We start from the raw sequence: 12,546 nt of genomic DNA on the forward strand, positions 1-12,546 counted from the left end.
CGTGATTTTGAAATATGATTAACACAAAGTACAAAGTGCTGCAAACTCTTGTTCTGCTGATGGGGCTTTTATTTTGCTTATTGTGTTTATTTTAATTGCTTTTTATTATTAAGTCACAAAGTTTAATTTCTGATTCAAGTTTGACTCAGCCTTCCATCCTTCCGAGGTGGGTAAAATCGTGACCCGTCAAAACCGCGGTCCACTAAAGCGCGCCCGATTAAAGCGTGTACCTGACGTCATCAGCAGCGCGACGAAAAAAATTAAAAATAAATTAAATTAAAATTAAAATAAAATTAAAGCAAGCCGATTCACATAAAGGTAAGGGTTAGGGTTAGGGTTAGGGTTAGGGTTAGGGTTAGGGTTAGGGTTAGGTTAAGGGTTAGGGTTAGGTTTAGGGTTACGTTAAGCGTTAGGGTTAGGTTTAGGGTTACGTTAAGCGTTAGGGTTAGGTTTAGGGTTAGGTTAAGGGTTAGCGTTAGGTTTAGCATTAGGTTAAGGGTTAGGTTTAGGGTTAGGTTAAGGGTTAGGTTTAGGGTTAGGTTTGGGGGGGTTAGGGTAAGGTTTTCGCTTTAATTTTAAATTTACCGCTCACAGCGCGATGTTTTCGTCGCGCTGTGATGACGTCACGTACGCGCTTTCGGCGAGCGCGCTTTAGTCTACCGCGGTTTTGTGGTGGAACCGGGTAAAATGAGGACCCGGATTGTTGGGGGCGATATGCTGACTCTGTAAACCGCTTAGAGAGGGCTGAAAGCCCTATGAAGCGGTATATAAGTCTAACTCCTATTGCTATTGCTATTGCTATTTTTTTATACTTGGTAAAGTCCGGAATCTTTTACCTGTATTTGATCCCTAAATGCTTGTTTTTCATTCTTTTGGCATTTTGCAGACATCGCCAATTGGAAGGGATTTCAACTGTAGCTCAGCAGTTCCATGAAACCTTAGAACCACTGGTTGAATGGTTAGCAACCACTGAGAAGAAGCTTTCCAATTCCGAGCCCATTGGCACCCAGGCTTCCAAACTCCAGCAACAGATTTCTCAGCATAAAGTAAGGCCTTAATGGGCAGCCTCTTCGGAGTTATTTTTATAGCTTCCTCATTCAGAAAAATTGGAAATTCCTTCTCTACCTTATTGCCTGAGTTTTTTTTCTTTTAATGCATTTCTATATCACTCTAATTGTTTTATTCATTTTCCTTTTTTTAAATTTAGTCGTGCTCATATTCGTTTACATGGTTTGGTTAAATTTTCTTTTCATTTTGTTTCCCCCCCCACCTGCTGCTTTTAAAAAATCCATTTGTAGACTTTAGAGGAAGACATCACCGCTCACAATAAAAATCTACAGCAAGCCATTAACATTGGCCAGGTTTTAAACACGTTGTGCTCCAGGGAAGATAAAGAGATGGTTCAAGAGAAATTAGAGTCTTCAGAAGGCCGATACGTTGAGGTTGAAGAGAAAAGCAGAAGTAGGGCTGAGCTCTTGAAACAAGCCTATTGCAATGCTCAGATTTTTGGAGAAGATGAGGTTGGACTGATGAACTGGTTGAATGAAGTCCACGAGAAATTGAGCAAATTGGGAGTCCAAGACTACAATACTGATTTACTAGAGAAACAGCACGCTGAAATGCTGGTATTTGCCATTATTTTCTGTTATTTTTAATTTACCATCATTAATCATATTATTAACAGTTTCTTTCGTATTTTATTTGTTATTTGGTTATTTCTTATAACTAAATCTTGCATAATCTTTGTTTCTTTAGTTACCTCATGAACTCTTTCATTTTTATTTCCCATGAAGAAAGAAATTAATGCATTATTCCTTAGCACAGTGTTTCTCAACCTTGGCCACTTGAAGATGTCCGGACGTCAACTCCCAGAATTCCCCAGCCAGCGAATGCTGGCTGGGGAATTCTAGGAGTTGACGTCCGGACATCTTCAAGTGGCCAATGTTGAGAAACACTGCCTTAGCAGCAACAAAAAGTTATTCCTTATAAAATAGAACTTTTGGCGATGATTTCTTTGATGTTTATGTGCTGTTGCCTTTTCTCTGTTTTTCCCCATATTCTTAAATCGTTAAATTTCCTAGGTTCTTCAAGAAGAGATTAAGATGAGAAAAGATAATGTTGATCAAGCTATTCAAAATGGTTTACTGCTTCTTAAACAAACTACAGGTGAGAATGGATTTATATCAGTGGCAAGTTAAATAACATCTTTTTAATTAGTTTTTTTTTACACTGTAAAAGTAACACTGTCCAGAATAAATGTGCCAATCTTTATAGCTAATGTACCATTTCTTTAAAAAAAAAATGTCTTGGATTCATATTGATTTGACAGCTGGTTATAACGATATGGTTGAGAGCATAAATTGTGAGTTGGCAATCTTTTTCATTTGGAAAATTAATTTCTGCACTTAAAAAAGCAAACATTTGAATTAGTGGGATCAACACAGGATTTTAAAAGGGATCTTTGGGGAATTAAAACAGCTACAGTTCAGGTGAATAAACCGTACCAAGCTTCATTCTATGTTGCATGCCTACTGTTTACAGGAACAAGAAGGCAGGGGTAATAAATAAATGAAAATCTAGTCATCCTTATTGGTTTTCTTATGTTCCATAAAACATAACTTCAAGGAGTGGAATGGTGATGATAAGGGTTCACCGACAAAAGGGCGAACGACAAAACCACGCCCGACTAAACCGCGGTGACAAAACCGCGTGTTCTAAAGCGCTCCGACGAATGAGCGCTGAATCGCGCCGACAACAGCGCGGTGACAGAAGCATGCTGTAAAACTAAACCTAACCCTAAACCTAACCCTAAACGTAACGCTAACCCTAACCCTAAACCTAACCCTAAACCTAACCCAAAACATAATGCTAACCCTAACCCTAAACTAACCCTAACCCTAAATCTAACCCTAACACTAAACCTAACACTAAACCTAACCCTAAACCTTAAGTTAAATCGGCTTTCTGCCGACGCGCTGTTGTAAAGCGCCCTTCTGTCTCCACGCTGTTGTCGGCGCACTGATGACGTTGCGGTTTTAGCGACACGGTTTATTCAGGCGCGGTTTTGTCGTTCGCCCTTTTGTCGGGTCACGGATGATAAGTCCTCTCAGTCCTTATTGATTATCTTTTCCAGATGTGATGCTCGGCTAGGATTATAAATACCAAAATTCCTGCCAGAAAACCAACAAACCACCCTTTCTGTGCTACTCAGACTAGTATTTGTTGCTTCCTAATGTGTCTTTGTTTACGTCTTGACGGAAGTAAATGTTCAGTCAGTGAAAATGTCCACCACAGCCATTGTGAGGAAAATTTGTAGAGGTTTCTTTTTGCAACCCCTAAAATTTCTCAGTCTCCTAAGTAATTGGTGGAAACATTTTAAAACGTTTAGCCCCTTTAAAACAACAATTTGATGGCTATTGCTGCATGGTTTTTGGTAATTAATTGGAAGAAGTATTTTGGACTAACTACCTTCTTAATACAGTGCCAGCCTTTTTTCAATTCCCTGTGGAAGCCTGAAAAAAGCAGACTGCCTTAAGAGTGGAAAGGTGGGGTCCAGACATTTCTTTTTATAGTGTTTTTGACACAGTTTAGCAGCCTGCAGAGTTTTAAGTTATTTTCCATTTATAGTTTCACCATATGTGATCCTGGAAATACTGATTATATTTGTCATGTTTTGTAGCTTTAAATTATTGCTTTCATAAATGAAATCATAGTTTTATGAATGGAGTGATACATCCACTTAGATATCAACAAATAATTTAAGCTGTCGATCAATTGCATTCGTATTTATTTCAGCGGTCTTTCTATTCTCCCTTTTCGAGGAGGGCTAAGTAGATGATTGTGATAGTGAACGTTGTTGTAAGGTTAAAATGATTGAATTCCAAATGCATATAGCACGTCTGGTTTAGAAGGCAAAAATCTTGTGACTTTTCTAGACTTTATGAAGTTTCCCAAGCATAATAGTTTGAGTCTGAAAAGGGTGGTGTGTGTGTGTGTGTGTCTGTGTCTGTGTCTGTGTCTGTGTATGTATTAAACAATGCATTTATCACTTCCATCTGTTTTTCCCATTGAATTATTTCGCAAAATTGGTAACAGTGCTGAGATTTCTTGAAAGATTTGGATTCTTAATATAAATTGCGCAGTTAAGAAAACTGTCATTTGGTATTATAATAAAAAGAATTCAGTCTTCTCTAACATTTGGATATAACCCCTAAACTATTATGGGCAAATTAGAAGCAATAGGATTAAGGTTGACTTGGTTAATGGGCCTGTAAACTCTTCCCCAGATATTTTACGATAGACTACACACACACACACATCCCTTTGAGAAGGATCAGAGCATGATGAAAAATGTTCCTCCAATATTCAGAATTAGCCAGGCTACAGGTAAACTTGTTTGCTCCAGGATGATCAGAAAACTATTTTTTTATGAAAGTACATCAAAAACCGGTTAAAGATAAAACTTAAAAGTAATCGCATATATCTATCAAAATAATCCTGGAGTTTGGGCATCCAGAATAAGTAATAGGCATTTAAAAAAATAAACCCTAGGAATATTGTGGGTTGCATGTGATTTGCCTATAAATTGTATTATTTGCTGCAGTGGCCATGTATCTTTTTACCTAACAAGCAAACATGTTTGAATCTGAATATTTTCTGTTACACATTCAAAGTCCAGTCTGTTTCTCTGGTAATAGTTTGAGATTCTTGATATTCATCTGAAGAATACTAGAGCCATAATATTTTGAACCAACAAAAATAATGAGGGACTAGCAAGGCAAGATCCTTAATTTACAGTATTTCCTTACAAAATGTCTTAATTAGGCAGCCTTTTTTTTCCTAAATGAGACATTTTGGATTCACAATTCATCAGGAACTTATTTATTAATTCTACTGTGCTGAACGTTGCCAATATTTAAACAGCATTTTCATAGAACTAATTTTCAGTGAACTAAGTCTCTTGATATTAAAAGTTCTCGCAGAAAAAAATAATTTTAAATTATTTTAAACTAAATAATTATAACTAAATAATTATAACTAAATAATAACTAAATAATTTTCTGTGGGTTTTATTTATACATTGAATCTCTCAGGTCAAGAGGTCTTTGGGTAATTTAAATCAATTGTAAGTCAAGAGGTCTAACATTTTCAAGGAAATGATGTTAGCATATTTGACAAATCGTCTCTTGGTGTATTGATCAGATTTTAATCTGAATGGAAATAAAAAGTGCCATCATCTATATATTCTAAAATGTATCAAAGAACCTATTTAATAAATGTTATATTTTCTGGTGGTAATACTTTCATTAGATGTTAGTTCATTAACTTCCTGTTCCTAGACAGTTTTGGCAGAAAAGTAAACAACGGAGGCTGTAATTAGTAAGTGGATTGGGAACTATTCCAGATCTGTAAATTAGACTGGGAAGTAGAAAAAACATCCTGCAAAGATATTCCATAATGTGTGCACATATGTCACAATACCTGAGCTCAATCTTAAATCAAGTTTATTATACTGGCTTTTATGTGTTTTGTTTTATTTTAGATATAGTTTATAAATCTGTCCCAAACTACAAATTATTAATACATAAATAGAAGTCTTATTCATTTTTGCAATTAATAACTTGATGGTTTGGGGGTTTTTTTTTGGTAATGATATTGTTTTCAAATTTTAGGAGATGAAATTGTTGTAATTCAAGATAAATTGGAAGGCATCAAAGCAAGATACAAAGATATTACCAACCTGAGTTCTGAAGTGTTCAAGACTCTAGAAGAAGCTCTCCAGCTTTCAGGGCAGCTCCAATCAGCTCACAAAGAATTCTGTTCTTGGCTTGACAAAGTTGAAGTCGAATTACTTTCATACAATTCTCAAGATCCCAAAGGCAAAGAATTAAGCGAAACACAAGAAAGACAAAAAGTGAGTATCAAGCTAGAAAATAAAGATTGACTTAACGTTTTGTTGTTTGGCTTAGTCTGTTGCATCTACTGCATTTTTCGGAGTAGAAGAGACACCTTTTTTCCTCAAAAAAAGAGGCTGAAAATCTGGGTGCGTCTTATACACTGAATACAGCATTTTTTGCCTCCTGAAATTGGAAGAAGTACCCCACCCCCTTCACCAAAATGGCCATGCATAGCTTGTAGGAGGCTATTTCATCTGGATGAAATCGCCTTTACTTTTCCCATGTACAGCTTCTTATTTGCAATAAATCTTTTCATAAGTTCGTTATTTCTTGATTGATTATGTTCATCAAGTTGGTGTTGATAAGAGTTGGTATTAACCCTTATTGACCACATTGATCAGGGTCTCCAAAGTGGACAATATATATACCCAAGGATTTATGGAACTATCCATTATAGTTGTGGTTTGTTATTCATAGTATTATTAGTTAGAGTAGTATTTATTAAATTATTTTCATGTAATAAATGTGTGGGGTTGTTCATGAGGGGGTTAATGAGTTGAAGAGCTTCAAGGCCCTTACACAGATTAAACCTTCTCCAGGATGATCTGTCCTCACCTGGTTCTTCAGGTTTCACCCACCACCTCTATAATTGAGGATGTCATAATACATGGGTCAGCCAACGGACATGCACATCTAATATTTTGAGGAACTAACAATATATGTCTAATTAACAAGTTGACGGCCAAGCAGGCAGATGGGCTAAAGTAGATTCCCTACTTCATTTTTATATGAACAGTTTAAGCTTAATATCCTGAAACCCTAGTTTGGTTCAGGCTTGGGGCCTACTTCAGTTCAGCCTGCCATGTTAAGTCCACCCAATGTCTGCTGGTCATTCTCTTTCCTTCCACCTTTCCAGGGGTGGGTTTCAACCGGTTCGCGGCGGTCCCCACGAACCGGTTGGTCGGCGAACCCGGAAGTAAGTAACTTCCGGGAACGGCAAAGGGCCCAACCGCCCACCCGCGCTCCTTACCCGGTTTTGGCGAGTTCTGCACTTCCACGCATGCGCAGGACGCATACAGCGCTTGCGCGATCCTCCAGGAGCAGCTGGAGCATCACACAGACACTAGTACGCATGCATGCACTGCGCGCGTGCACAAGGACGCTGCCGGCCGCGTTCCAACCGAACCGGTTGGAACGGGGCGAGAAACCCATCCCTGCACCTTTCCCAGTATTATAGACTTCATTAGAGAGTTAAGTCTTGACATAACACGTCCAAACTGTTTTAGCGTGGTTATTTGTGCCTCAAATGAGATTTCGTGATGGATTGATTTAATTGGTTCATTTGTATGTTTTCTGGGCTATCCATGGAATTCTCAGGAGTTTTCTCTTAACACTGTTTTCAAAAAGGTTAATGCTCCTTTTATCCTGTTTTCAGACTTTTCAAACTCTTTTCATTTCCACAGACTCATAGGAAAAAACTGTACCATTCTGATGTTTTTAGATATAGACATGTCATGTCACCCCGAATATCTTTTCCTGGGCCTTCATTACTATAGTACCAAATACTAATTGCAATGTATAGTATTTTTTTTTTTTTTTTTGTAAATGTGTTTTTATTTTCCATTTTCATTATCGTACAGTCACATATATACTGTGCATAACCGGGGCCATATAACAATAAACAATAAACACAGCCATTCCTCTTGTCAATAATACCCCCAAAAATAGAAACCCAATGTACCTCTTCGACCCTCCATACATTCTTTCTTTCGCCCCCCTCCAACTTTCCATCTTCCCTCCATCATTCCCCTCTACCCTACTTCCCCTCCCCCTCTACCACTCCTCTCTCCCGGTACACTCCCTCCCTTCCTTCTCCCCCTCCCTCCAGTCCTCTCTCCCACCCTCTCTACCCCTCTTTCTTCTATCCCTCTACTCCTCCCTTCGGTGTATTTCTACTATCTGTTAATATATTCAGCTTATCCTATTTTTACAGTGAAATTAAAGAGCAACAGTAGACAAGTGCAGTCGCGTTACTTTAAAATCTAACACATACTATACATCCCCCCTCCCCCCTAACGCCCCCCTCCCTTCCCCCGACTTCCCAGAGCCCGTACACGGTATAGGTTTTTAACAAATACAGTCTAAAATATATTAAGACAAAAGAAATAAAAAAAAGAAGTTAATAACATCTCTGCATTAAACTCAGCTTCTTCCTGTTGCACTAACTTTAAGCAGTTTAGATGCAATGTATAGTATTTCTTGTCTACTGCTTCTTTATCAAGAACAGTCAATCCCAAAAGATAGAAGCTACCTTGCATTATCAGTTCCAAGGCCGTCTCTGCTGTCATTATTTGAGTTCGGTATATAGATTTAAGGTAGTGGTCTAGAAACATGAATTCTAGATCTCTCTGAGGTATACAAGCTGGGTAAGATGTCTCAGCCAACACACTTTGTAGGGTGGGGAACATTGGAGATAGATATTTTATTGCCACTGTGTTTGTGGATGTACATGCGTGCAGGCGCTTAGATGCCCACAAGGCAATACACATACATGAATAATAACAATCGGAAATCATAAAATATTAGGGCTTGCAGATTGAAGTTGAACACTTATGGAAAAAGAAATCTGAACCAATCATGACTGAAGCCCTTGGAGCAATATACAATGGACTTTTCTTGATATCTGGAAACATTTGTTTATCAGATCTCAACACTCAAAGTTTACAAAAAAACCACCTTGTTTGGCGCTGCCTATGTCTTAGATGCTTCCTTAATAATTCTTAGATTGTTGGTTAGGACTTGAATTATTAAGTTTCCACCAATCTTAGACTGTTAATTTAACTGTAGATTATCCACATATAATAATTCTTGACTTTTGGTACCTGACTTTGCAGATCATTTTCAGTATCGGAGTAGCATCATCAGCATAGTGCTGATCAATAATGTTTCCCCAGCATCCCTAAATATATATTCAGCATATAATCTTTCTTATAGTAACCTTAACAAATGAAGGGGGAAGAGTATCGCGTAGATTTTTTTTTGCCAGAGTGTTTATTTCAAATATTCTTTTTTTAGGAACTGAAAAAAGAAGTAAAGGATAAGAAAAGTTTATTGGACCATCTCAATGAAGTCAGTAGTTCTTTGTTGGAACTGGTGCCATGGAGAGCCAGGGAAGGGATAGATAAAATGGTTACCGAAGACAATGAACGATACCGGTTAATGAGTGACACTTTAAATCAAAAAGTGGAAGAAATTGATGCTGCAATTTTAAGATCACAACAGGTAAAAGTAATATATTGGTTTAACTTTTCTGCAAACCAGAGTAATACGTGTTTGATATCAGGTTTGCATTACACACACACAAACACAAACACACAGACACAGACACAGAGGCCAGTTCATTTACCTGGGAATTTATGTCAAAATAAAAAGTTCTCTTTGTTTCATTGTACTCTCCTTGCTTACACTGGCTCTATTATTCAAGAACTGGGGCTCATCTGGGGGAGGAAGGTGATCCTGAGCCATAATTTTTCAGACATGAATCTTAGGACAGAGCACATCCAGTCATTCCCATAGCCATCTGTCTCCTGATTGATGCAAAAATTGCAGATCAGCCTCATACTGGGAAGCTTTATGAGGAACATCATGTAGTGAACCAAGTAAGAATTTCACCAGAACAAAGGATTAAATCTAAATCCCTTTAATGCCTGCAGTTTCTGGTGCCTGATAGGATCAGATGTGAGTTTGTATAAGTGATGCAAAACTGGTAGTTCTTGTGAACGATAAATGTTATTCCTATTGCATGTAGCATCCAAGTGAACTTAATGTGCACATCAGGATGTTTCTAGGATAATTTGTGTGTGTGTGTGATTTTAAAGATCTGATTTACTAGCCCTTTAATTTAGTATGACTCAGTCCAAATGCCTCTATTTAAAGCAGAGTGTTCAGGCCAAGTATATCTCCTCTGATTATAGTTGTAAAAAGGCAGTGAATGTTTTTGGCCTGTTTCAAATAGATTAAACATTATGATAAAGGATTACTCATGGGAGAATCTTCAGGCCACATAATTTACTTTTCGGCTATGATTCATAATTAAAGAACAAGCTATGATAATCCATTAATTTCACTTTTTAAGTCTGGCAATACTCTGGATCCTCAGCCGTCCCTGGATTCTAAGGTGGCAGCTGTGACGAGAAACATCTTTGCACAATTGTGTCTAGCTTGCCAATTGGTTTCAAAGCCAGTCACATTTAGCAACAGCTATTATTCATCCTTTGCTTACTTCGTAGCTTGAGTGTTTGTGTGTTGTGTGTGTGAGTGTCCATATTTTACACATTCCATGGATGTGAGAATGTGCATTAAGCGGTACTGAAAAAGTTGCATGACCAAAATGAAGGGCGAAAGTGAGGTTTTGAAAAAAATAAATGTAGAAGACAGCTTTTTCAAATAAAGGACTGTCCTTTATAATAATAAAAGGTCTAGAACAGTGTTTCTCAACCTTAGCGACTTTAAGTCCTGTGGACTTCAACTCCCAGAATTCCCCAGCCAGCTCTCGCGAGAGCTGGCTGGGGAATTCTGGGAGTTGAAGTCCACAGGACTTAAAGTCGCCAAGGTTGAGAAACACTGGTTTAGAAGCTGAAGCTGCCTTTGTGCAAAATGGGGCAGTAAGGCTATTAACCAATCAATGTACTGATCCCTGTAAGATCTCTCTGTACTGGTTGTCAGCTGCTTATAGGGCACAGTTTAAAGTGTTCCTTTTGATAGTTTTAGACCTGATTATCTAAAGAGCAGCCTTGCCCAGTACAAATCTGCCTGACAGATCTCAAAAGAAGCTGACTTAAAGATGCCTCCGAGTTGGCAGCTTGCCTTTCTGTCCCTCTCCTCCTGAGTTATAGCAATAGCAATAGCAATAGCAGTAGACTTATATACCGCTTCATAGGCCTTTCAGGCCTCTCTAAGCGGTTTACAGAGAGTCAGCATATTGCCCCCAACAATCTGGGTCCTCATTTTACCCACCTTGGAAGGATGGAAGGCTGAGTCAACCCTGAGCCGGTGAGATTTGAACCGCTGACCTGCTGATCTAGCAGTAGCCTGCAGTGCTGCTTTTAACTACTGCGCCACCTTGGAGTTGGTGCAATGCACAGTGCAACACATTCCCTAAGGAGTTGTGTTTACGGCTTCCACAATCTCAGTCTGTAGAAAAATCTGTAAAGATATATCTCTTTTGCCATAGCCTTAATTGTTAGAAGCACGCTGTTTTCACTTTAATCTACATCTTTAGCACTTTAGAATATGAGTTGTGTGGCACAGTGGCTAGAATGCAGTATTGCAGGCTAACTCTGCTGACTACCAGGAGTTGACTGGCTGACTGGCTCAAGGTTGACTCAGATTTCCATCCTTCTAAGGTCAGTAAAATGAGGATCCAGATTGTTGAGGCCAATATGCTGACTCTGTAAACTGTCAGAGAGTGCTGTAAAGGACTATGGAGCGGTATAGGGAACCGAGGTGGCTCAGTGGTTAGGGTGCAGTACTGCAGGCCACTTCAGCTGACTGTTATCTGCAGTTCAGCGGTTCTAATCTCACCGGCTCAAGGTTGACTCAGCCTTCCATCCTTCCGAGGTGGGTGAAATGAGGACCCGGATTGTTGTTGGGGGCAATATGCTGACTCTGTAAACCGCTTAGAGAGGGCTGAAAGCCCTATGAAGCGGTATATAAGTCTAACTGCTATTGCTATATAAGTCTAAAGCGCTATTGTTACGTTCTGAATATTCTTAAAAAATTCATCAGCTACTTTAAGTGTGATAAAGTACAGTACATTAACTGATACAGTTAATATTCTAACTTCAAGATCAATGATACATTAGTGACTTTGAAGAAACAAACATATACTTTTGTAGGACAATTTAGATTCATACAATATTTTTATCAGGTGTTATGGTCAATTCTGGATGACATACAAGAAGCATGAAGGGCAAGGACCTCTGTCTAAAGGGCATAGACTAACCTTGTTGGTTTCATCTCCAAATTCTGTAGCATTTCCCTGCCTTTTTCTTCAAACCTGGAATAGGGAGAGCTCTTAACCTCTGGTCAAACAGCTGGTCAAACATTAGAACAGGGGTGTCCAACTGGTGGCCGCGGGCCGAATGTGTCATGCGCAGGGCATGCTCACCCCAGCTCTGCGAACGGGAAAAACATGTGAAACATCATGTGATAGCAATAGCAATAGCAGTTAGACTTATATACCGCTTCATAGGGCTTTCAGCCCTCTCTAAGCGGTTTACAGAGTCAGTATATTGCCCCCAACAACAGTCCGGGTCCTCATTTTACCCACCTCGGAAGGATGGAAGGCTGAGTCAACCCTGAGCCGGTGAGATTTGAACAGCCGAACTGCAGAACTGCAGTCAGCGGAAGTAGCCTGCAGTGCTGCATTTAACCACTGCGCCACCTCGGCTCTTATACGTGATGACAATGTGACGTTGCGAGTTTGACACCTGTGTGTAAGAACTTTTCCTAACTGTCAGGAAAATTGTCACGCAGGGAGGTACTATGAAGAAAAGGTTTCCCTGGGGAGCGAAACATTTACCTTCTCTGTTGCTGCAACTTTCCCCCTTGAAATATTGTCTGTTAAAAATTATATCTTTGAGGAAGA

At 38.9% G+C, this 12,546-nt stretch overlaps 1 protein-coding gene across 8 annotated transcripts in view; it reads left to right on the plus strand.

Moving 5' to 3' along the window:
* The window catches only part of DST (dystonin), a 410,298-nt gene that overhangs the window by 322,377 nt on the left and 75,375 nt on the right, over positions 1-12,546 (plus strand). For 7 of the 8 annotated variants that reach the window (XM_087718947.1, XM_087718939.1, XM_087718941.1 and 4 more), the window contains 5 exons: positions 887-1,046; positions 1,299-1,625; positions 2,082-2,166; positions 5,673-5,914; positions 8,973-9,179. In XM_087718947.1, coding sequence (XP_087575073.1) covers positions 887-1,046; positions 1,299-1,625; positions 2,082-2,166; positions 5,673-5,914; positions 8,973-9,179 — 1,021 coding nt within the window. The remainder of the gene's footprint in view (positions 1-886; positions 1,047-1,298; positions 1,626-2,081; positions 2,167-5,672; positions 5,915-8,972; positions 9,180-12,546) is intronic. The other variant, XM_087718944.1, reaches the window with a different exon arrangement.

This window comes from Thamnophis sirtalis, unplaced genomic scaffold (genome assembly GCF_051295495.1).
Source record: "Thamnophis sirtalis isolate CommonGarterSnake01/CBP01778 unplaced genomic scaffold, rThaSir2_p1.2 scaffold_6, whole genome shotgun sequence".
Lineage (NCBI taxonomy): Eukaryota > Metazoa > Chordata > Lepidosauria > Squamata > Natricidae > Thamnophis > Thamnophis sirtalis.